The sequence below is a fragment of the Zootermopsis nevadensis genome, unplaced genomic scaffold (genome assembly GCF_977971745.1).
Source record: "Zootermopsis nevadensis isolate Lab colony 2312 unplaced genomic scaffold, Znev_1.0 Znev_ptg000009l, whole genome shotgun sequence".
Lineage (NCBI taxonomy): Eukaryota > Metazoa > Arthropoda > Insecta > Blattodea > Termopsidae > Zootermopsis > Zootermopsis nevadensis.
Window position 1 is genome coordinate 5146550 of NW_028259141.1, and position 26435 is coordinate 5172984.

At 39.4% G+C, this 26435-nt stretch overlaps 1 protein-coding gene across 25 annotated transcripts in view; it reads left to right on the forward strand.

Moving 5' to 3' along the window:
• Positions 1-26435, forward strand: part of LOC110833927 (coiled-coil domain-containing protein AGAP005037) — a 412755-nt gene that overhangs the window by 241372 nt on the left and 144948 nt on the right. For 24 of the 25 annotated variants that reach the window (XM_087345631.1, XM_087345626.1, XM_087345627.1 and 21 more), the window contains 2 exons: positions 21348-21499; positions 25928-25954. In XM_087345631.1, coding sequence (XP_087201757.1) covers positions 21348-21499; positions 25928-25954 — 179 coding nt within the window. The remainder of the gene's footprint in view (positions 1-21347; positions 21500-25927; positions 25955-26435) is intronic. The other variant, XM_087345616.1, reaches the window with a different exon arrangement.

The following is a 26435-nucleotide window of genomic DNA, read 5'->3' on the forward strand; positions in this document are numbered from 1 at the left end:
ATGCTTAGCAAATGCAAAGTTCTGGCTTAAGAGGTGTAAAGATCTGTTTGTAGGTGACAGTGACACTGCATCAACTGCTGAGGTTATGTAAGGTCGAATAAGCGAGAGGTTTATACAGGCTTTTAAATGGAGGATTTTGGCGTATTTTAAGGATTGCTGTTGTTATGGCAGCAATTGGTGTTATGTCTTTCTTGGTTAGAATCTGTAAGTTCGTTATCCAATCAGGAATGAGTTGTTTTATTGTGAACGTGTCTCTGCCCCGGTGTTGGGGTTGACAGGCTCACACTTGGACTTTCGTATTTTTTTCGGTTAGAATCGGTTAGACTGTCTCTCCTGCACATTTTGGAACTTTGGTTAGAAAACTTCACCACAAACTTCAACTAAATTTCAGGTATCTAAAATACCAAGAGTAACAACGTGAGTGATCTATAGCTTGACGAATTAAAATGATGTAACCGTTAGTATCTGGTAACTTCAGTGAAGTACGTGTTTGTGAATAAATAGTGGCGATTTCCAATAAATCAATCATCAATCATTAGACTGCTACGAACAGACGGTTAACAAAAACTTGAGATCCGGAGGCCATATACCGACCACCTAGGCCTCGACGACCCATTTATCCTGAGATATCCAACATCAAAACCGCCACGGTGGTCTAGCGGTTAGAACGCTAGCCTTGTAATCCTGGGGTCTCGGGTTCGATTCCCGGCGGTGCCCGAATTTATAACTTGTGTTGGGCAAGGCCGTGGTCTAGGCAACACGGAGTTTTCTTCCGGGCATCCCAAGAATTACTCCATTCACACACAGAAGAAGGCAATGGCAAACCACTTCTGGATCATGTGCCAAGAACGTATATGAACAGGTCCCAGTCCGAGAAAAGGATGGAAGGATCCTGTTCATATGGACCTGTCGTCAGACAGAACACTAAAAATAAAATAAAATAAAATCCAACATCAGTGACCTGCGTCCGAATTAAAAAAGCATCCGTATAACAAACACCCATATCGCCCCGGGAGTAGAGTCAGCTCAGTGTCCACCCGAGATGGCTACAGCTCTAAGGTTTCTACCTGGATCACCCTGGAAACCACGCAGTGGACGGTTACACCTCGGTCTACCCGGGCGAAATACGAGTTACTTTCTCTTCATCGGCAATGACAGGGGTTGCAGAAAGTGTCATTCGTATAGCACAGATAATCTCTGAGGCGTTTGTTGATTAAATATAAAAATTTCCGTAATCATCAGACCATTTGAGTCACAGCGCGGGAATATTACGTGTATCGGAAAAATATTCCACACGAACGCTAACGAGAGGTGGAATGATTCGCAATAAAACGGTTTTGGGATAAGGACAGTCTTTGGGAAAAGTTCTGTGCATATCTTAACACGATCGGAATTAAAATTGCGCCCCTGCTTCGAAGCGATATAACCTCGGTAGTTGAAGCATCAGGGTTAAATGAGTCACGATAATGTAGGAATGTGGAAGGAAGCCGTTTTAAATATTTCCTGGCGTCCTAAGACACAGATGGGTTGAGGAGAACAAGAGAAAAGAGCTGTGCGTACCCTTAAAGAAATTGAAGGGGGCGGGGGGCTTAAAGTGAAGTATCCATGACGTCATCCTTACGTGTAGACTAATTATAGACTCGGAGGTTTTATAATTCCTTGACCGGTTGGTAAGACCATTTTAGACGTGCACATCAAACGTTAAAAAGAACACTTTGCCACCTGTTTTAACATCAGTAACCATACATTTTGCCCACAGAATGTATTTCATGAGTTCTTTTTCGAAAACCGTGGCATATAACAGTTTTCCCCCCAATATTTAATTAACAAGTATTTGTCCTAAGTACACCGATAAACCTCTACCGGATTACGATGTGCAACGAGCCATATTGGTCCTTTACGATATTCGTGTGATATTTCATGCGTGTTATGTCATTTTTTCGCGTAATGGGGAAATGGTAGGCCGTTTTTCGCCCCAAACTTTGAGGGGCGTAGATTGGTGATGGCGTATGTCAGGTTCTCGTTAAGATAATCAACAGTTATCGATGTCTTTCGCAAGCATCGATTGTCACGGAGCTCCAGTGCGTAACGGATTCCAGTCCCCGGACACTTAATCACTCCCCTCCCCCGAATTGGCTTCGGCCCGTCGTAAAAGATGAATCCTGACTCATAATAGGCTATTTTTGGATATGCAGTCTCCATGTACCAGTTCCTCCCTCACGCAGCGGTTTCATCCGGTATGGGTGTCTAACTTGGTCTGATGAAAGAGGTTTAGGGCTTCCTTGCATGATTTGGTACTTTCATGGCGTTTTTTTCCCATATGACCAGTCGCTTAAAGGTTTATATATCCTTTGCTTTATCGTCTAGTAATTCAGTACCGGCTAACTCGATCAAGGTTTTCCGTTGTTTTCCTCGGTCTTAGAGCAAATGCTGATTTGGTAACCAATTTCCACGTTCCTCTGCATGCCTCGCATTCAGCCCTCACAGTGCTCCATGCCGATGTGATCTTGAAATAGGCTGTGACTGTTGTTTTGATTCTGTCATCGCCAAAATTACCTTTCTAATTAAACCCACTATTGTTACGCAACGTACGAGCAAACTGCCAACGTTTCTTATATACAGAGGGGCGTAGCATTTGTTTTAAAATGATTACGACAAACTTTCTCAGATAATACGTGTCGTCCCATAGAGACTGTTCCCCGGTTACAACTTTTTCCAGCAATTGAGCTAGTGTGGTAAGAGTTGTAAGGCCTGGTTGGGCTCACTAGTGGCCTGTCGTAAGGGCCGCGAATTAAATTATGTGTAAAACACTAATTCGGACGCTGCGCGCTACGTATCCATGGAGACGTATGTAAGGTTCACTGAACACAGGTTCGATAATTGTTTGTGTAATTGTGAACCTGCAATTACACTTCACGAATAGATTTACTGGTGCGAAATACTCTGCTAGTTGGGTTTTAAATAAATGCATGAGTATCGGAGATCAGTATTCGAAAAAAAAAATTTACTCGTTGAATCTTGATATTACGAAATTGGAGCCTTCATCTTGTAGGGACGGCATGGTGTTAATAATTATTATGATATATCATGACACGAAAATGGAATAATTTATGTATCCATAACCTGCATGGTTTGTATTTTACTATAGTAATATTATATTGACTTAATATGGAAAAGTGAGATTGTCAGGACATGTAGAACGTATGGAATAGAGGGATGTCCCGAGACATAGTATTCATGAAAGTATAACATCAAAAGTTGATCTTCGAGACATCGAATGTGAATATGTGAGTTGGATTCAACTGGCTCAGGACGGCACCCACTCGACGGAGTATTGGTGTCTGTGATTATTATTCGTTGCGTAGCAAAGGGAATTTATAGAACTCTTCGTAGATTTAGATCATAGGCTGTAACTTCCTGATTAATGTCATTCTACGAAATATCGCGGAGACAAATTGCTCATTTGTACTTCTTACACTTTTATGTTTCACATTTTTATTTCTCGGGTTTGGCATTAGCTGCTGAAAGTAATAGATTTTTAGGTTACAGTCGCGATATATTTTGATGCTTGTTTTGACTGGCGTGACGTTCTGTGGTCATTATTATTATTATTGTAGAGCAGAGCGCTCCTTTCGGAGCTCCTCGGGGGGTTGGTGAAGTTTTTAAAACGCAACCGACTCCCCCTTGGGGGGGTTGGTGAAGTTTTAAAATCGTGTGTAAGAAACTAAGCCAACCCCCCCCCCCGAAAGGGGGGGTTAAAACACTTGACTAACCCCCCTTTGGGGGGTTGGTCAAGTTTTTAAAACGCAACCCACCCCTTTCGGGGGAGTTGGTTGCGTTTTAAAATCATGAGTAAGAAATTAAACCAACCCCCCTGAATGGGGGGTTAAAACACTTGACCAACCTCCCTTCGGGGGGGTTAGTTTAATGTCTTACTCAAGTAATTTGTTTACTCGGCATTGTTGTGTTGGTACAACAATGCCAAGTAAACAAATATAACGTGATATTGTTTGATGACGTCATTTTTTGACGACAACGACAAATCACAAATTTTTATAGTAGATTGCCACTTCGTGCACCGAGGGGGGGGGGCTTTGTAGAATATATTTTTTAATTAAAATTTTAAACTTAAGTAGCGTGTAAGACATTACCGACATCGAGAAATAGACATCTGATATCTGTATTTTCAATTTGTAAGGTGATTAACTACACCACGTCAGGTTAGGTTATATCGATTTAGTATGGCCTTCTCGTTTCGTACGAGACTCGTAACCCTGTAGGCGTTATGATTAAACTAGTCTATATTGAGGCGACAGACCGTACTTAACTATATCAGGGCGTTGGTCTGTTTAAAGACTTCTCTCTAGTGTTTATGTCAGTGACTGCAAAATGACGCGACTTGATTAAAGAAAGGTCTGTAATTTACAGATTTCAGTGACTCTGAAGTGTCGTAGACTGACTGCTTTAAAGATGACGTTCCATAATTAACCATGTTTAATTACGATGTCGTGACCCATTTATATGAAGAGTTCCAGAGTTTGTGTCAAGTTAATCCAGAATTCCGTGATATCTCAACGGAAAAGTATAAATTACAACATGTAGTAAATAGCCAATGAAGTCTTGTGACTTTGTAGGATTTGAGGTTTTCACGGAGGTGAGTCTGAAGATGGCTGTCTTCTGGGTTTTTGCGCTATCTAATGTGATTGAAGTTTACCGACGTTTCAGATGTCCTTGCTTCCTCCATCATCAGGGCGATCCTACCAGACTACACGCCGCAACAACGTAGAATTAAGTCATCTTCAAAATTGTGACTTTTTTGTGTGTTGCAAGTTTGGATTCCTTCAGTGATCATTGGCTCATTTCAAGATAATAAAATTAATTTAAATCGAAGACGAAGAGACAAATGTTTAAAATAATATGTTATAAATTTTTGTAGTGCCATCTCTTTTTCAGTTGTAGTGGTTTGAATACAATTACTTTGTAGGCAGTGTTTCGTTTGCAGAAGTAACACACGGTTATTAGCTGTTGTTTGTCACAGTTTAAACGAAACGTACCTCTTCTTACAGCTAAAACTTTTCAGTGTGTACATAACGTTTTACGTACGCTTCTCCAATCATTTTCGAGTTCTATCGATCTATCTCGCTCGTGTAGTAGTTCTCGCCACAGGCGGCTGATCGATTCGTTGCGATATGTGGCGTGGTTGCTGTGCGCCCTCTGTTTGCACAAGAAGTGATTGCAGTAACCAGCAAGGTGTGAAGGCCCCGTTCACACCAGTGCTTCATTACGAGGGATTTCGCCCGAAGATTTAGGGCGTTTCATCCCGCGCAGTAAACTGTCAGAGGTAATGATTTAACACGTGTTATTGGCTCGGTGACTGGTTTTACAAGTAAAATTAATTTTAAATCATTATTTGTGTCTATCCCAGTAATAGCCATCGCATTAATTGATAGATTTTGTCACTAAACCTTTTGTGATTTTTGTTCTGTGTTGAGTAAATTTTTGCCGTGAATGTATAGCAACATGGCGACCGAGCGAAGTGTGTTGACCTATTTTGATTTACGTTTGAGGCCATGACTGATGATTTGTTGAAGCCAGGCATGCGGAACTTCGTATATAGTTAGATGATAAACGTGTGTTGGTCTAAAGAGGCGATCGATTGATCGATTGCTGCCTCGAGGGCAGAAGTAGTAATTCACTTATAGCCGTGCCAGTGAGGTTGTGATGTGGGAGGAAAATTCATGATCGATACCCATTATGGTCACTTTCCTTGCATTCGGGAGATAAATTACCTATAAATTTTCAAGTGAATATACGCTGTGTCTTATCAACTAAGCAGTAGCGTAGCATTAAAAGAAATTAGTTGGATTTTTATTGTTTAATCTTTGCTGTATGCGTGTGCTGTGTTACATCCGTGCGTCATATAATATGAAGTACCATCAGACTGAGCTGTAGTAAGAAATTTGATGGATGTTTACGAAGCGAAGGGAGAGATAAATTGTTTATTTCGACAACAATCCGTAACATATCCCTCCTGTTGAAAGACATACAGCCGTTTTAACAATGATTTGTGACGTCTTTATGCATAAGATAAATGAATTTTGTGAAACATCTTTGTAGACCGACTGTCAATGCATATTTTGTGTAGATATGGGTAGACTATTTGGCGTGATTGAACATTACGAGCGGCTCTTAACGGTTGCGTCGAAAGGCTTGGTCACGCAATATTGAAAACTTTTATCTTTTAAGGAAAATATAACAAATCATGCTGAGGATAGGGTTCAATGACGGGTTGTTGTCAATATGGTAATAGACCTTTGGATTACATGAGATGCGTAGAATTTCTTCAGTGCCGACAAGGTGTACTCTTTAGAGAACACTGACAATCCAAAAGCAATCTTCACACGCCATATCACGTCACCCGTTGCACTGATCCCATGCCATTGTTTCGTAGATTCATGAGTTTCAGCAATGGGACATAAGTATTCGTCGTTGCGAGAAACGCGACAGACAATCAAACATGGACGGACCATGAGGTGTTCTTCGCTGTCGCTAGACTGTGAAGCTTAGTGACATGTATAGTTTGGCCTGATACATGAAGACCGCAAGCCTGTATTTAGGCTACATGCCTCACGTGCATGCTAGAGAAGTTGCCGCTATAGCAAGGAGTTAGTGATGGTTATTTGTGAAATTCTCACGGCGGTGAACATGTCGATTGTGGTTTTTGGATTGCAAGTCTTGTCTTGCATGAGAAAAAATCTTGTACGTTTAAGATAAATATCTCTGAAGAGTTTGAATCACGACCCAAAAGACCACAATCGATATCATTGTGCGTGTCTTCACTGGCCCAATTCGATCGTAACGAAGTTGCTTGCATTGTTCTATGACTGTGATTTATGCTGGTTCCAGAGAACAATATATCTGTCATCGCCGAGATAGCAGTATTCTGATTTTCTCGGCGCTGGAATCATTAATCATGAATAACATATTGCTTGAAGCACTTCTGTCCGCAGAGATAGGGGCAGACAGATCTTCTTCGCAGTCAGATTTAAACGCAGCTAAAGATTATGCGGCTGGCCGTTAAAGTTGCCCGCTCAGTCACATTCGATTTGTACCGAGAGTAAAGTAAACCGTAATTTATTAAGAGAGACGGTAGTTTGCGTTTGCACGAAGTGCATAGGGAGAACGCATTATGGTCTTGTCGTTTCCGTCCGTCTGTAAAGTCGATTCTACTCGAGAACCGCTGCACGGATTTGGACTAAATTTCATGTGGAGGTTATGCTATTCTGGACTACCTCAAAATCGTTTATTTGAATATCTTACGAGTGGTGATAACAAATTGACGGATACGGAAAGTCGTGAGGTGGACATTTAGGTGCTGCGATCTGGTGGCCAAAGTGGGTAGCGTGTTTCATACCTTTAAATTCACGTTTCAAAGAACGTTTGAAGGTATGGTGTTTATTCGGGTACGGAATACACTTTCCAGGCTTGTTTATTCGTGCACGCGTTTCATTTTTAGCGTTTTCGAAGGCTGTTGAAGAACATGTGCCAATTTTTCATTTACACTACTTTAATTCTACCTTGAACGCTGTTACGCGATTGGCAGCAGGCAACATGGCGGATTTCGGTGTTGTAGTGATGAAAACAATGGCTTTTAAATATTTTCTAACATTATAGACAAGTGTGATAAATATCTTACACCAGAAAATGTGTATAATTATTTACTGTCTTCAAGTTCGGTCGTATTATTGAAAATTAGCTTTTCATTTACGCGTTTTAGGCGCGTTTGTAATTGGAACAAGTCACCTGTTATCTTCACCAAGAATGTCTGTCCGCGTGTAACCAAAATATTAATTCCAGAACGGTTGAACTGATTTTTATATAATTTAATATTAGCAACTTTTACTTTTGTGAGTGCATTCCCAGTTTGGTAAAAATCGAACAACAATAATAATTTATTTTCCCGTGTAAAGGGAGACATGTCTGTTGACCGGAAGAACTGCTCTCAGAATAGCTTTATCCTAGCAACCGGAGTCCAACAGAGGTTTCACGTTGAGGGAATTAAGACTTTTCTGCACGAGGATTCTGACCCTCGTCTGTCTATTTTTGGCTATTACATCGCTAATTCACGTAACATCTATTTGTAGCGTCCACATTCCAGCTTAGAGACTCACTTCTAAGGAAAATAAACGCTGTGTCACCTATAGACATAAGCCTCAGACTTCTGTGTTTACGCCAGTCGGTGGTGGGACCTGATTTATGTATCAACTGATGAGGTTTTTCACCTTTGTTGGAACTAAGATTAACTACGTTAATCTACAGTTATGGTAAATACACTTATTTTAGCACACAAACGATTTACCTCGATTGTAGGACACGTGGCAGTATTGTTTATAATGCTTATGTACAGTACGAATTTATAGTTTTTGTGTTGTATGAAGTGATGTGATGAGGTGATATTGTTGCGTCATATTGTGATGATTATAATTGTTTATTTTAACCGTCTAATCACAATAAAATGTTTTATTAAATATTAAAATATTATTACTATAATTAACACTTAATATTTAAAATATTTAAAATATATTAAAATATATATTAAAATGATGCTCTTTCTATCGAAATGTTCGATTTACAATTAGAGCATCATCATTTTCACGACATGTTTCGGTTTTCAATGAACCATCTTCAGGTGTATAATCGATATAAATTTAAATGTAATGTTCTAAATGCAATCCTTCGTCAGATGTCCATTAAATATCGGAAAGTTATCCTCTTCTAGATCAATTGTACTTTGTTATCACATTCAATGTTGTTTCGTAAATGTATGTCGCGTATAGCGTGATCTTGCGTGGGTGAAATGTTTGTAGTGGTTTTTTATAATCGGCCAGATATGAAGAGTGGAGGAGGTCCGTCTGGAAGTAATGTTGTGTTGTATGAAGTTAAGTGTGCAGTAACTAGTTCGGACTATTTTTTATCCAGAAGATGTATCTGTGTTAAAAGACGAAAACCTGGTTGGAAATTAAATACGTTTAAGTCCTGCAGGATTTCGTTATGGGCTAGTTATACTCTGTGTATGTGCATGTGTGAGGGCGTGGGTTCGCGCGTTTCTGATTAATATTTGAAAATGAAACAGTTGCACCGAAATATTTCTTTAATCTTGTGCATAGAAAGTTCTTCAAGATGACAAACATAACTCGCGAACAGATGGCAAGCGTCTCATCTATCTATCTAGCTGGCTGGTTGGACGCAGTGTCATTGAAGCCTAAAAGTAATGCGTCTCTAATTTTCTCTCTTTTCGAAGTGTTAGCCGGGTTAACACGGGCAATATGAACGCTCCTCCCTCGATGCCCACGTGGCTTGTAAACACGACATTAAGGTAAGGGAACAGTTGTATGGTGACAAGTGAAAGTCCAACGTCCACTGATAAGCCGACTTTTATGTTCGGGTTACAGCAGAAGCGTTCGAAAATATTTGATGTTGTCACATTTCGGAAGGATTTGTTAGCAGTCTGTAAATCATGACATTGTTCTGCAGTCTGGTGACGAGACATGAACATACTTGGTTTTCCTACCTCAAAGAAAACACATCGTGTATCCATTATGAGTATCAGTTCAAACAACCTGGGGGCACAAAATTGTCCCAAGATATAATGGAGTGTTTTATGTGTTGTTTGTCTTAGGTGGACCAAGTAGGCAGCTACGTCTCAAAAACTGAAATAATTTAATTTAATTATCGTAACCGAATAATGTTAAAATATGGGGTGTGGATAAGAGGGGTTTTAATTAAAAGGATACAAGATAATTCAGTGGTTGTTGATCGTATTAAATATTAAAGTGTTCCTGATTTTGATAAAAAAAACAAAATATAATTGAATGGTTTATTTTGAGTCATACAATTTTAATTAAAGGTAGGGTATTTAATTAATTACGTTACGTGTTTTAAGCGACCTTGCCGGTCATTGGAGCCTGTCACGTAGTGGGGGCCTGTGTTTACTGATGATAATTAATATTTGTTTAATGTGAGAAACATATGTAACCCATAAATACACTATGCGAGAGTAGAGTTAGTGAATGTTAAAGCAGGTGGTGAGTTGCATATAGTTACCAATGTACCTCAGAGAGATAACATTTTTATTAATTTATTATTGAAATAAGTTACTTTTGTATTTTTTCGGTAATAAAGTGTTAAAATCTCCGTATCGAGTAGCGTAATTAAGCAAAACCGGACTCGTGGAAAGAACGTTCGAGATTTCCTTATCCGGAAATGCTTCCGTCTCTACAGCGTGGTTAGAAGGAATTGTAAGGTAGAAATTTCAGGAGTGTATGTTCCACCTACGTCTATATGATATTTGTTTGGTATAACCTGAAAGTCAGTGTTTTTGTAAGCGCTGTAATGAACAGTCAGGTTTCACAAAAGACGGGCTATTCTTTGCCTGGCTGAGCAACTATCAGCTCAGAATGAAAGACTATTTATAAGTTTTAATACTTTATTTAACTCACAAAAAATGTTCTTGCGGAATTTGTTTTTATACCGTATCTTCACTCAAGATTTTACATTTTTATCTCCAGTGATTTATTAGTTACAGCCATAAAATCGAAAGCTACGATGTTGTTTATAATAAAAAGGAATCATTAATAAAGTTTATTATTTTTCGAAGATTCTTTACTGAACAAAATTTGAGGACTGTAAAGTGGCCTTTGCACTGCAGCCATGTTGATGGTTCTGATGGTAGGAAATTTGGAAGTATGATGGCGCTCTTGTGGCACGATACTCATACCAATTTTAATTAAGATCCATTTGTTGCATCCAAATATACTACGGGACACTCTGACGGGAACATTCATACAATATGTGCCTCTAAATATAAGTTATACAGTTACTATGGGCTAAGGAGCAAATGTTATTGACGCGGTTACTCTGCCAAGCCTTAAATCCCGTCCTTCTTTCTTCGTCTTCGGTATTCCCATTTTCATACATCCCCGTTATCATAACTATTCCATAACTGTCGCTCGTTGTTTCCCCCCCTTCGAATTCTATTCTTCTATCTTTTAACTTTTCTTGTAACAGACATGGCTGTTATCTCCCCGTTCCAAGTCTTCCCAACTCATACTAGCTCAATTAAGTATTGCCATCTGTGTTTTCCCATCCTGCATGGCAGTGCCGCGGCAAAACCCCTAGAACAGAGACTTGGACCTTAGGTTCTAGGGTCTTCTTCACTGGCGTCATTAGTGTCTCACAGTCCTCATCTACTAAGGCTTCAAGTTTTGATTAATGGAATTTATCTCTGAATGAAGACTGCCCGTATCTCTGACCCTTTAATGTTTGTTAGATATTTCTGTTGGCTCATATTCCTTTTAATCTACTGGTTCTTCTTTCAGAGAAGGGGAACGGACGGTGATGATGATTGTGTATTCGCTTCTTTAAAGTAATTCCCTGTATCGCACACCATGAGGCGCTAACTGTTCTCCCCACTCTTCAACTTGCAACTGTCTGTCCAGCCAATGAATGCTGAGACGTTCACAGCGACAGAACAGAACTTTCTTGGGAACTAGTCTTATTTTGACACACACAGTCCGTTCACCTGTTATAAGCTGTTGAATTTTTCATTGCGATAGACGTTAACTGTGAGGACTGAGCCTTAAGGTGCAGCATTGATAAATATTTTTTGCGAATTCGCCACTGTCGCTATAAACTCCTCGGCACAGTCTACATTTATATGTCATGGGGAACATAACATTACGTTTTGTTATCTCTGCTTTTACGAGAGGCAAAATAAGTTATCCACTGTTACTCCAGTGTATGTCAAGATCCTGACAATACGGCCTTGAAGAACTACACGTAAAAGTAATTTATTTCGCTTTAGCGACACACGTTTGTTTCCGTGTATGATCGGAATGTAGATACTGTAGATCGCCAGTCTGATAGTGCCGGAAGTCCTGAGAACTGATGGCGCTACTGTATATGCGTTTATTTCTAGCTGTTCCCGATACGCGGCTCTGCTCGCTCGCACATCATTCGTCATATGTTAAACACTTGCGAACAGCTCCAGGCGAAGTGACGTATTATTTCCATGTCAGAACTACCAGATAAAAATAAACTTGAGGGAACACACAGTTTGGATAACTAGAAGCAAGATAAAAGATAGTAAGTTATTAAAACTAGACAGTTTATTGCGGCATTATCTAAGCGGTATTGAAAGTCAAAATTTATAAAGTAAATTAAGTGTGAAAATATCTTCACGGCGACTGAAGGTACTTTCCTGCCAAACGCATAAAAAAAAATTGACCGTCCGACTACAGTCTGAATAAGTGGATAGAAGATACGAGATACATGTGTTATTAACGTCAGAAGAATTGGAGGTTAAACTCGCGTGAAAAATTATTTAAAATACAAATGAAAGTGGATAAGATATTTATGGACCGTCTCCTAGGAGATACCCATATGATTTATAAAACTACGGATCCGGAAATAGCCCACAGTTTTAATCTAATTTGTGTGGCGCTGAAAAATATTTAGTGTGATAAATACACGAAGAATGTAATTGTTTGTTTTTTCTTATACGTAACCTAATGACTTCTGCAATGTCGAGTTGGTATTGATTTCTAGTACGCATTAAAATTTATGTACTTCAGTTATTATTGAATTACTGCAGCAAGTCGTTCAATCTTTTACGATGTCAGATCGACTTAACAGGACTTGCTTACGTGTTGGAATACACGCGGTAAAATTTATAGACGTGGATTGTAGGCCCTCATGAATTTAAAAAATCACTTGTGAACTGAGTAATTAAGTAGCTTTTTGTTCTCGATTAGCCGATAATCGATCAGCTAACCAAGAAATTTCCCAAACCCAAAGGATCATTACAGTGTTCACATTAACCCGCCACTGGCCCCTATCTGCAACCACAGATCCAGTCGACTTCCTGATAACCTAGCAATTTCAGGTTTAGTTTATCGTCCATCTACGTCTAGGTCTTTCTAATGATGCATTCCCTTAAGGCTTTCATTTAAAATAAACTGACATTGTGTTTGTCCTGTCGTTTAAACGAAAGCATTTCTGTTTATAATTTCTCTGAGGACCACAGAATAACTTTTTTAAAAATATAGGATATGAAACTTTCGCGGCGAGTACAATCAATAAAATCTTCTCGGGAAATCAGCCGCGTCAACTGGTTACCATAGTAAACTGACGTTTCGGGAACCAACTCTGTCTCTCTGTTCTGATCAGAACCCTGATGGGGACAGCGTTTGTTCCCGAAACGTCTGTTTACTACGGTAACCAGTTGTCGCGGCTGATTGCCCGAGAAGATTTTATTGAACTTTTGAAAAGTTGAAAAGTTATGTGAACGGACACATTGCATTATTATTTAATTAAAATAACTCGTAGTTTAAAGACGCTGGCCTTGTAATCCTGGGGTCCCGGGTTCAATTCCCGGTGGTGCTCAGGTTTATAACTTGTGTTGGGCAAGGCCGTGGTCTAGGCAACACGGAGTTTTCCTCCGGGGGCTTCCCCAGTTTCTCCATTCACACACAGAAGAAGGCAATGGCAAACCACTTCTGGATCATCTGCCAAGAACGTATATGAACAGGTCACAGTCCGAGAAAAGGATGGAATGATCCTGTTCATAAATGTCGCCAACCTCCTGTAAAGGAGACGGCGTAATAAAGAAGAAGAAGTAGTTTATAGATGAATCCGTGCTGTGTGTGGCTGCTACATGCAAGCTATTTAAGGAGTTATGTGGGTTGGGGTAGCAATCAGTCGGATGCTGTTTTAAACACGATAATAAACCTTCGTTTTGCATAAAAGGAGGGTAATTTCTTGCCCAGCTTCTGAAGTTAGACGCTGCTATGCAGAGTTAATAAAAGTGGTAGTCCATGAGGTTCGTAACAGGAAATATATTTCATTTATTCCACATCAAGATGAAAGTAAAACAATATTAAATTTTCGAAGTGTCTACTCGTATTCCTACTGCATATGTATATTGTGTTATGTGGGTATCGATTATGTCCTCTGTGTTGGAAATTATACGAATTTATTGTACGCGTTGATAAGAGTTAATTTCAGGGTATGTGAGTCTTTTCTTGGAACCCTAAAAATACTCTGTTCAAGTGACTGAACACAGAACAGCATAAATGAAAGCGGTATATGAAACAGCTGAAGGTTATTGAACCGGAGAAGATTTTATATAGACTAGGCACATATTGGCATTAAGATACTGGCCACGTGGAGGCCCTCGAAGGCTAAGAAGTGTTAGCGCAGTAACTTCTGGACTCTGTGAGTGCTTTTGATGAGTCGTGGACGCAGGAAGTTCTGGGAGTGAACAAAAATGTATAAAGGAAATCGTTAATCGTTTTGAACATTTATGATCATGATGATAATTTATCAACATGGATGTTTTCGGAAACAACCCTAAAATATTGCGATGTATTTCGTAATTTTTAACCTCCGTTAAATGTTTTATTTTATATTTTTGTTTCACACGTATGTGCAGTAATGCGATTAACTTATGGTTTTATTATTCCTGAGTGGAAGTTATCGTGCTTAATAAAATATCCTAGATTTTACTTCGTATTTTTAATAAGAATTTCTTCATGTACGTAACCCATTTTGATGTAGATATTTTTTATGCTACACCCTGTTTTCCGTTACACTGCAGATTTGTAGGCTTGATTTTTTATATACCAACGTGCCAAATTTGAAATGCCAAGAAACATAGGCTTATCATTATATTTGTTTTATATATTTCTGAACTTTTAAGTGAGCATTGATCTTTATAAGGCCCAGTACTGGGGATACTGGGAACGATCCGTTCTTCAAATGCCTGAGCACTGCGGGTCCGAACTTTACGTTGGCTTGATCTATAGACATTCGGTAGGACTCCTTGGACGACGGATCGGCCCGTCGCAAGGCCTCTGCCTATACACAGGACAGCACAACACAGAAAAACATCCATGGCTTGAGTGGGATTCGAACCCACGGTCCCAGCGACCAAGCGGCATAAGGCCCACGCCTCAGACCGCGCGGCCACTGCAGACCCCATGAGACCCAGTATGAAAGTTAAGTCACCGACGGTCGAACTGACCACAAGCAACTCAGAACCGCTGAACGATGTACGAAATTTAACATTGAGGGCCTGAAAAATGTGACACATTATAGTTTCGTTCGAATAACGCTTAATACAAGGGTCATCTTCATTTTGTGCTCGCGGAATGAGTGGGCTGGGGATTCCCCGCGAAGGAAGTTCCCAGCCACGCAACCACGTGGAAGAATTCTCTAAGATGACGTGACCTAGCTACACAAGTGCCTCTACCAACCCCGTTGAAAGGTCAGTGACACAACCAGTCTGACGTAACAGACACCATTTGCAGATGTCGAAGAAGATATTGCCAGAATTATTATATGAGTACACATTCTGACTTCTGTATTACTGTCTTTCTTCTGAACTTGGTACATCATTCAATATTCTAGAAACGAAGCCACTGCGTTTCCTTTGCTTCAGTCGTCAGGCAACATTACGTGATCAGTTCGGTCGAATAGAAGGCGTAATTATAATCTCTGTTCCCTTTTATCAGACCCATATTCATAGGTTTGAGGTTTTCAAGGCGGCGAGTATGAAGACGGCTGCATTCTGGGTTATTGCGCCGTGTTGTCTGGTAGAAGTTTACCGACGTTTCAGATGTTCTTGCTACCTCCATCATTAGGGCGCCCTGATGGTGGAAGACAACACGGCGCAATAACTCAGAATGCAGCCATCTTGAGACCCATATTCGCCTGAAGATGGGAGTAGAACAAACTCCCGAAACGCAGTGTCTTTGTTTTTAGGATATCGGTGGATCAAGTCCAGAGAGAGGAACAGCGATACTGCATGTAGTGCGCCAACGTTATTATAACCATTTAGAGACATCGTGTATGTTGTTGTATCACCTTGTTCCGTTTGGTGAAGGCGCAGAGATCTGCTGTGTAGAAGTTGTGGCAGGGCCATAACCCTTTTTAACAATTAGTTTTAGAATTAATGGAAGTGGATGGCTTGAAATGCTTCTGGGTGTCTAAGTAGTTCTGTGTTTCTTGATTCTGCAGAGAATGCACATCAGCTGGATAATTCGTGGCACAAAAGTTTGCTTTTTTAATTTCCTCAAAGTGTGTAGTAGGTCACTGATTGCATGGTTTTCCTCTAGTTACCACAACCCTTGAGAGCAGAATCCCGTGTGACGTCATTCGTTTCGCATTTGTTTTGTCATATGTTTCCATATTATAGCGAATGTGTTACAGCCTTTATGGCCGTTTGTCCCATCCTAGTCGCCTCAGAGTAGCAAATTCTACTCAATTCTGATTTGTCTACGAATCAGAAGAGACATGGGTGAGAAACATGGCTGAATTTTGATCATACAGTTCTTTTACATGCCGTAAATTTACTTTCCCTCTGACGGAAGTCGTGCTACGGATATTTTTATCACCCTTGAAAATCCACCGACCTCGCCCGGGTTTGAACCCGCGAACCTTGGGTCCAGTGGCAAGCATGCTTAATTTATAATCCGTGATTTAGAAGTGACTCCCTCCTGCTTATTCTAATGGGTTGTATGAGGAGGAAAGTCATGTAATGACAAGAATTGTTAAGATGAATTAAACATGTTAAGTCCTTAATTTGAAATTCTGCGTTGACTGGATGAAACAAAACGACCTTTATTTCTGTACTCTGTAAGAAGGGCTTAAGTCGCTAACTCGTTATTACGGAGTTTGTCGTCTCTTGTTCGTCCGCACATCGAGCGTCATTTATTAGCAGCAGTGGAATAAGTTTGTAGATGTATGAAAAATATGTAGGTCTGTGCTCGGCTATTTGCGTATGACTGAAGGAAATAGCTAAATATCTCAGCGTCGTTGGTTGTTTTATCTGTGAAGACTCGATTCAGGGACCTCCCGACGCAGATGTGTTGTCCACACGACCCAGCCAGAAGGGTTAGACGTTCGCAGCAAGTCGCTCCGACCCACAGCGTTCAAGTTCGTTTCACGGCTGCGCTGTCTAGAAAACTAGTTCTGTAATAAAGGTGGAGAGAAACGCAAATGTGAAATTGTGCCATAATAATCCTGTTATATTCTTTTAATTTAATTTTGGCATAAAAGCCGGGTAATATATTTCATTTAATTTTTTTTTATATATTTATTTTAGGAAATCCTGATCTATGGCTTCGTGAATATAACCCCGTAACATTTAAAGCATCGTTAAAGTTCAGCGGATTTAGGCTTTTGCCTTCTTTATGCAGGGGTGTCCCAAGTAATTATTGACTGGTTGGGAGTTGCCTAAATACCACATTTAGGCGTTTTTTACTACTGGACTTAACCGCCATGTTTTAGCAGGGTTCATTTTCATGTGCAGGTTGAGGGTGAAATAGCTGTCTTTTGGGTTGTTTCGCTGTGTAATCTTTTAGAAGTCGACTGACGCTTCAGAGGTACTTGCTACAGCCATCATCAGGGCCCATCGCCCTGTTGATGGAGGCCGTAAACTTTTACCAGCCTCCAGGGCGCAACAACCCATTACAAAACCTTCTTTATACTCGCCTCAACGAGAACCTTGAAATCTTACCTAGATCGTGAGTGTTTGTAGACAAATTTCCGAGGAGAATGTTTGAACATAACAGAGAAGTATGAAGAAAATTATTTTTGGCTGAGCTTTATGAATTATTGTATTGTCAAAATCATTCATTCTGTCATTAGACGCTTATAGTCAGGACTAAATACAGCGTAAGTAAGTAACTTGTATAAATATTGAGATCTTAATAACATTAGGATCTTGAAGTGTCGTGTGGGGATAGATATTTAAAAAATATTGGACGCATGGAGAGTTTCTCTTTCCGAAATCCAAATACGATAAGATAATCATGAGAAAAATAAATTTGATTTTGGATTTTTGGATTTGACGCATTATCGTAATTACGTGTTTATACTCGTGGAAGCAGCAAGCACATTTGAAACGTAATTTCTTCCAGATTGCTCGGCGCAGAATCCGAGAAGACAATGGAATTCATACTTGCAGCTGTGAGAACCTTGAAATATCACCTAGGGGTTTGTAGTTTGGTTCTGAGAGAGTTTATGAACGTGCTCAGTAAATATGTTGTAAATTTATTTGAATGCTTAATTGTAGAATCATTGGGATGTCGAGAACCATTGAAATTTTTTGTTTACATTTTAATAATATGTTGACCATAAATTGGCTTGGAGAAATAGGTTGTAAAGATGTGAAATATCGATGATAATATCGATTGAAGTTATGTTTATTTTGAAGAATGGTGTATGAGATTCGAGAGCAAAGTCTCTGACGAATACCTCTTTCTCACCTTCACGTCGATTAATTCTTTCGAAAAGTCGGTAACTGCGTACAAGACTATGATATCACACCGCAGTAGACCATAGTCAACAGTGTTGTACTTCATGTAGTCGACAGACACTTATTTGTCAATTAGTTGTCATTCTGCCAGAAACATATACAAAGCCAAAGCTGCCTTCTAATGAACACGTTTTTGAGGGATGTTTCGGTAATGGAGTAGGAATTTATAAAATTATTTTTCGCGATGTCTTCGTTATTTTATAAATTAGACAGGGGCTGAGTAAACATATTGCAGAATACAACGTCAGTTGTCAGAGACCTTCAGACTTCATCGGCGTAGGAATTATTTTAGGTTGGGCCACGTTCTTGTTGTGAACATTGGCCAGCCCTGTGCGCTAAGATTGAATGAATTTTCCAATTTCAGCGTCTCACCTCAACGGATCTGTGTAAACAAAAGGTAATTTTAGAATCCACTTCCTCTTAGACTGTTTGCCCTCAGAAATGAAAGTTCATGTACCCTAAAAGCAAGACAATGGCTCTGTCAGCGAGTCGTGAGATATGAGACTTGCCTTATTAAAACTTGCTTTATTATCCACGGAGCCTTACTGTTCATACGTAATAAAGTTTGGAACTAGTGGACTTATCTTCATGACGTAAGAATCAATGGCATCGAATTCTTCTCAGTTCTTAGTTCATTATGATGCTTCATCAGGTGCATAAGTTATATGGCGTTAGATGCACGATGATTGTTAATTATGATGAATTTTGAATGGCTTTGAAGGAAGCTGTCGTTGTACATTTTGATGTCGTAGACCAGGGATGGGGAACCTGCAGCCTTAAGGCCACATGTGGCCTTATAGGTCCTTAGGTGCAGCCTTTTGACTGAATCCAAATTTTACAGAACAAATCCTATTATTTTTATTAATACGAGGCGCTTCCCAAAAGTAAGTTTCCCTGGGGCCGTTTACAGAAACAAAACACAATTTCATGGAAATATTTATTGCAACAGATACAGCAAGTGTCCAGCTATTTTTCAACATATTCGCCACCGGAATTGAGACATTTGTCATACCGTGGGACCAACTTTTGAATACCTGTGTCGTAGAAGTCTGCCGCCTGGGATTGGAACCACTGTGTGACAACCATCTCCGCCTCTCTGTCATTCTCAAAACGCTGACGCTGACCGGACAGGAATTTCTTGAGGTGTAGGAAAAGATGGAAATCACTGGGAGCGAGGTCCGGGCTGTAGGGTGGATGATTAAACACCTCCCAGCTGAACTCCTGCAGGAGACTTGCTGTCCGTCGAGCCGTGTGCGGCCTAGCGTTATCACTGACCGCACTTCACAGTCGGCGGGAGCTGGAATAAGAACCTCCATCTTCAACAGCTGCAACGATGCTACTGTGAGAACGCGGGAAGTGCCGTTAGTGCATGAGCCATGCTACGTCATTGCTCTATCACGTACGCACAGTCGCTTCGCTCAATATAAGGTTTGCTAGCTGTGGGACGAGTGGGAAACTTACTTTTGGGACGCGCCTCGTACATGCTGCAACCAAATATTCAAATTCTTTCCAACAAAAAGCAGACACAACAAAGTCATTAAAATATTAATTAACTTTAAAATTAACAAATAGTTTTCATTTTTTTAAATCATTAAGTACATAGTAGTTAGATTTTTACAAAATATTGTACATTTTTAAGTATATCTAATTGAAGTTTCTTGAATGCTACCTTATTTGATTACAGCTAAATTAATGCGGACTTCCAACATGAAAAGGTTCCCCACCCCTGTCGTAGACCTATCGAGTATTTTTCTGTACGGATGTAAGCGTAGCCAACCATTTTATCGTACCATTTGCCTGGAACGACAATGGAAAACCACGAGAAACCTGAGTCAGAATACCCGAGGTTTTGAAGTTCTTCTAGCGTGAGCGTAGAAGACCTTATGGACCAGTCCACGTCATTCTGCCGTGTTTTAGCAGCAATGAAACCTCTGGTCACAATGCAATGACGGCGTAAAGTCATTTTTGGTAGACGTTGTTGCACAACAATGACTACGGATTGCATTGATGTAAGAATGATCTAACGTAACAGTGACCTCGGATCGCCTTAGTGCAATAAGGGTCTATTTATATAGGAACGTAAAGATAACGACACGAGCCCTTGCCGATTTTTCAGAAAATATTATTCAACGTTTTTCAATGGAACTGTTTATATCGACTCCGAGCTCGTCCGTTCCACGAACGAGTCTCGCCCAACTTACGTCTCCAACGATATTTTTCCTAAACAGTTCCATTGAAAAACGTTGAATAATATTTTCTGAAAAATCGGCAAAGGCTCGTGTCGTTATCTTTACGTTCCTATATAAATAGACCCTATATTGACTCCAAGCTCGTCCGTTCCTCGAACGAGTCTCGCCCAACTTACGTCTTCAACGATATTTTTCCTAAACAGTTCCATTGAAAAACGTTGAATAATATTTTCTGAAAAATCGGCAAGGCCTCCTGTCGTTATCTTTACGTTCCTATATAAATAGACTCTATATTGACTCCGAGCTCGTCCGTTCCACGAACGAGTCTCGCTCAACTTACGTCTCCAACGATATTTTCCCTAAACAGTTCCATTGAAAAACGTTGAATAATATTTTCTGAAAAATCGGCAAGGGCTCGTGTCGTTTTCTTTACGTTCCTATATAAATAGACCTTAACGAGTTGTGTTTCGGTGCGACACGTTTGAAATATTTGTGTACTCCTAAGAACACAAGTTTCTGATCTTGTAGTAAATTAGATATCAATAATAGGCGTATGTCAACTTGTTGAATGTCTTGGTCTGTTCGTGATAGGTGATGTGTTATTGTAATCTGTAATGTCATATTTGCATGATGTATAACGCACCTGCTAATAATATTTGTCAGTATTGGGCGAATATGAATCATAAAACAAACGAGAACAAAGGCAAAGTTGATTATAACCCGCGGATGTGCCGTGAGGCGTTGCTGATTGCTAACTGTTTAACTTTGTCTTCTTGCAGTATCCAACGTGGGCCGTGATGAAGAGGTGAGGCGTGGTGGAGGCGGGGGAGGGCGGTCTGGGCGTCGGGACGAGCCCCGTCGGCACACACTGTCGGGGGATCATCACCATCACCAGCAAGGCGGCGGTCTGGCGCGGAGCATGGATTTGGAGGTGAGTGTTATGACTCAACGCAAGAAATATAACTTTGCCTTTGCGTACTGAAGCATGTACTTACGAGACCTGGCCGATGATCAGTCTGGATGTGATAATGAGGTGACGTCAGAGCATTTTAAGTTGCTTCGGGAAGTTTAATAGTCTTTTTTGTCAGTAGTGTGTTTGTTAATACGTCGAACAGAAATTAGAGAAGGTTTAATTTAATCTATGCATCACGAAATGTTGTTACGATGTAAATGTTGAGGTTAGGTGACAAGACGTAGTGATTATTTGAACATCTTCAATGGTTTATTTAAATTTTAACACCTGATTTTATGTGGTCATTATTGTGATACATAAATAACTAGAAAATATAAATTTTTCGTTTTGTGGTTTTGTAAATTAAGCTGTATTAAAATTATTATATTTATGACAATATTATGGGCACGCGCACACACACGCCACCTGATTGACCACCGTGGCGTGACGTATTGATCGCTTTATGCACCCAGAGGGTAGAATGGAAGGCAGAACAGTAACAGATGTCTCCAAAATGAAAAGTGAAACTGATATCTCTGAATTTCTAGGTTTGTACGACGTTTCTAACTTACCAGTCTGTTGAAAGAAGAACGTAGGCTCCACAAATTTTCGAAATTTAAATTTTCTGGAATATAACCGTGGACATTGGGATGGATGACGCCACGACGTAATTGTGTGCCTTAATTACGTTGATAACTCGATATTTTCAAGTACGTTTTTAATTTTTTTTACTACCAGCTATTCACTAGCTGTAAATTTATCATTCCCTTTAAACTAATCTACTAATTATTTTGGAGAGGCGAGATTTGGTATAAAGAAGCTTTATATTGACTCCTGAATTTGTATCTGCTTTGTTTCGCCTTTTCCTTTATGAATCGAAAATTCATTGCAAGTATAAAATTTATTTACGTTTTGAATTATTTTGCGATTAGATGATCGTTTTTACAAGAGTCTTGATTCGATCTGAAAGCACTTGACAAACTTTTGCAATATTCATAAGCATCTCTATGTGTATCAAAATGCATATCGTCCCTCTAAGCCAGTTTTTTTTTTCACAATAGAATATACCGTTCTGGTTCGCGGGCTTACGCATCGTGGATTTGCTTATTTGCAGAAAAAAATGTTTTGGTAACATTTGTGCATCGTTACGTAGGTTAAATGTCTGCAGGGGCCAAAATTTTAGAATTTCACTCGACATGGACCGAGGACCATTTGACCCGACCCAGACCGACACAAAAATTTATCTTTAACTCAGTTACCAGTACCCCGCCTCAGTCCAACTTTTATTCCGGGTCGTATGAAGCCCGGTCTTTTTAAAATCTGCCCTGATTATCGTATCATTAATACGTGTTTCTTTTAAACTATAAGTGTCAGTAATTCTTGGTTGAATTTTTCAATGACGCTGGCAGGACATCTGACGTTATTTTAGCGTTTGGGTAACATATTTGTAAGGTGTTATCTCGAACTATAATTCTGGGAGGGAACAACTAGGAAAATCTCTATCAAAAAATCAAGTATGTGGGATTTGTTTCCAGAGCCGAAATGTTCGACGTAACGTTTGATTCCAGCGGTTGCATCAGGCATGAACACTGCGGTTCTAGCTTAGGTCTGTGCAGACCACTAGCGCTGGTCGGTCGCGCTTTCATGGTCGCTCCTGCGCAGGCGCACGAAGTAAAAGAACAAAAACAAAAAAACACAGCAGGTCGCATCTGCCCGCCTTTCTCAGTAGCTACCTAGATGTCGTGCGATGTTGTGTGTACGTTAACTGTACTTTTAGTAATTCTTGGAATCGATTATTGCCCGTGTTCCATCATTCTAAAAACTTTCGTTCAGGAACGTATAAGGTGTCATGTGCCGTGTGCGTTTGGTTCTTCGTCTGTTTTTTTTTCCCCATTAGGTCTGGAATTCGCCCACCGCGGTTTTACTGTTCGGGGGTGGGGGGTTCAAAAACGTAACTCTCGCGAATGTCGAGGGTCTGCTGTATATCAAAAGATTAACACAAACAAACGAAACAGCTGTGTGCAGAGAGAGAGAGAGTTTTTTGCTACATAAAAACTGTGGTAGACGTAGACCACTTTTTAATCTATAAATATCATCATCATGCATGTAGTAACCAGGAGAGACAGAAATGCAGACGTAACACCGAATGTAAGGATTTTGTATCCAAATAAACCTACTCCCTGGAGCTGATAGTCGCTCATCTAGTCCACATATTCCTCGTTTCTAGTGAATCTTATGGGTTCATTATCTTATTCACAAGATATTTCTACTGTTTTCTCTTCTGAGTTATATCAGCCCACTTCAAAACCTCCAACCCTGCTCACTTAAGATCAATTTTAATATTATTTTCGAATTTATGCAAATGTTTTCTGAGCAGTCTTTTTCATTCAGGCTTTTCAACCAAAATTTTCTACTCAGTTCTCATCTCCCTTGTACATGCTGCATACCCTACCCATCTAATTTTCTGGAGTTTGATTATCATGGTAATATTCGGAAAAGAATAAAAATTATGGAGCTCTTTACTGGGCTTTCATCCATTCTCCTGTTAAGACTCTTGTTGTTTCATCCATTCTCCTAAGCTCCGAAGCTAATTGTTATCAAACACCCTCAGTCTTTGTTCTTAATTTTGTGTGGGAGACCGCATTTCACAGCCATACAAAACAGCTGATCAAATTACAGTTTTCTGTATTTAATTTTCGTTGCAAATGTAATTTTGTTTTGACGATGGCTGTCTTCTGGGTTTTGCCATGTAGTCTGGTAGAAATTTACTGACGTTTCAGAGGTCCATGCTGCCTCCATCATGCAAAATCCTACATAATTTTGTTTTATTGCCATCATTTCCAGACGTCTGTACTTGTCATATTTTCAAAGGAAATTTATCAACATGTCTGTTATGATTTTATGACGTGTTTTTATTTATGGTATTTATATTCTCGCCCAATGCATTAACATCAATAGCATATTCTGGATGCTGATGTGTTACATCCAGTTCCAACCACTCTGTTATTTTTTTAATTTCCTCATTTTACGATAATATAAATTTTTTCATCTACTCTGAAGATGGGTGCATTATGTTTCTCTGAAATGTTGGTATCTATCGATATATCCATATGGCATTATAACTCAGGCGAAGAACAACATTTCACCACCACGAGAATGCTACATCTCTTTATGTTTGATTTCCATAACACGGACTTTAATAATTAACTGAATAATATCGCCTGCTGAGAACAATAGTGACGTAACTCAGAAATCACAGTTTCGAGAAAAATGCCTTCGAACTTTTGGCGCAACTTCAATCTTTCATTCCTCGTCCGCCATACAACTTATTCGAGTAATTCCTTTTACTTTATTCACAATATGCTTTGAATTAATGTAATTTGTAAGTTTTCTGCCTCTTGGCTTACGTCTCTCGTGCACGAAAAGATGGAGCGATACCTTCCCGACAATAGTGGCGTTACCTAGCGGCATAGGGCGGACATACATTTATGCATGATTTCAAGGTGAATGTTGCAAGTCTATTTATGGACATAACTCAAAATCGGTGATTTCTGAGTTACGTCACTATTGTTCTCAGCAGGCGATGTAATCTGATCAAGAGAGATTGTGTACAGTGCAGCTGTGTAGAAGTGGAAGGTGAAATTCAAGAATTCCTTTTTGCAGTTTTTCCCTGATGTAATGTTTTATTCTGCAGTTATTCACCAAATGTCTGTTGAGCGATTTAGTAAAGTAGTATTCATGCGGCAAGCACCTCTAAAAACGTCAGTAAACTACGTGGTGCAATGATGATTATGATTATGTCTCATCTGCATTGTGAACTCGTTTCATGCCAGGTAACAATTTAACAAACATTGTTTTTGGATCTATACATCTGACCAGGTATAACTCAGAAATTTTCGAGATTTAATGGGAGAAGTGGGAGACATACGTATATAATTTTGGTGGTGGAAGATGTGAACTATGGAGCGAGAGATGACGCAGTAATTTTAAAACTAAGTGTAAGAGTTTAAGTGAATTGAACTGGTTCAGTATAATAAGCAAGAGTGGGCTTTTGGATTAACAGTGTTCATGTCATTGTCACAGTGTTAATTATATTTTTGAATTGAAAAGTAGTTAAAACTAAATTCCGAAGTTGCATGTGAATGTAAACCAAATTTCAGAAGATGCCAGAGACATCTAGAAATAACTGTTTTAATGCTTGTAACTGGAGTGAAGACATTAATGTATGATGCTGATATTGATTTAAGCTATTATTTACAGATTAACCAGTTAACTAAACCAGAAAACGTAAAATGATTAATAGTTCTGATTGTGTCCCACTTTATTTTATCTGCCATTACTAAACCAACTAACATGGATTTGTATTTTCTTTTTATCCAATTATTTTGCCTGCACCCACATCTACAGATGAGCTCCAAATCACAGAGAAGAAAGGTGAGTGTATGCTTAAAATTTAATTAATTACACGTAATTGTATGTGTGAATACGTTTTATTACTGTAAAATGCAATGGTTTGGAATCTCTTCATCTGTGCTACCCCAGCGGACATTTTAAGTCTTATTCATTGCCACAAAAGCAAAACAAAAATAAATCACAGAACAGTGAACCCTCGTTCAACGTAGTGAACACGTTCCTCAAAAGCATTTATTTCAGTGTTGGACGAACTGCATGTTATATGAATTAATAGGGATATAGGAACATGGTTAGGGGAGGTCAAAGTAAATAAACGAACAAATCATAAATATACTGTAATGATATTTTTTTTGAACAACCTGTGTAATGTATTAAAGTGTCATCGGGAAGTTAAGTATCTTCTTCTCTTATACTTACTACTTACTATATAAAAATTTGTGATTAGTCGTTGTCTTCAACCAATATGTGGTCAAATAATGACGTCATCAACAATGCCGAGTAA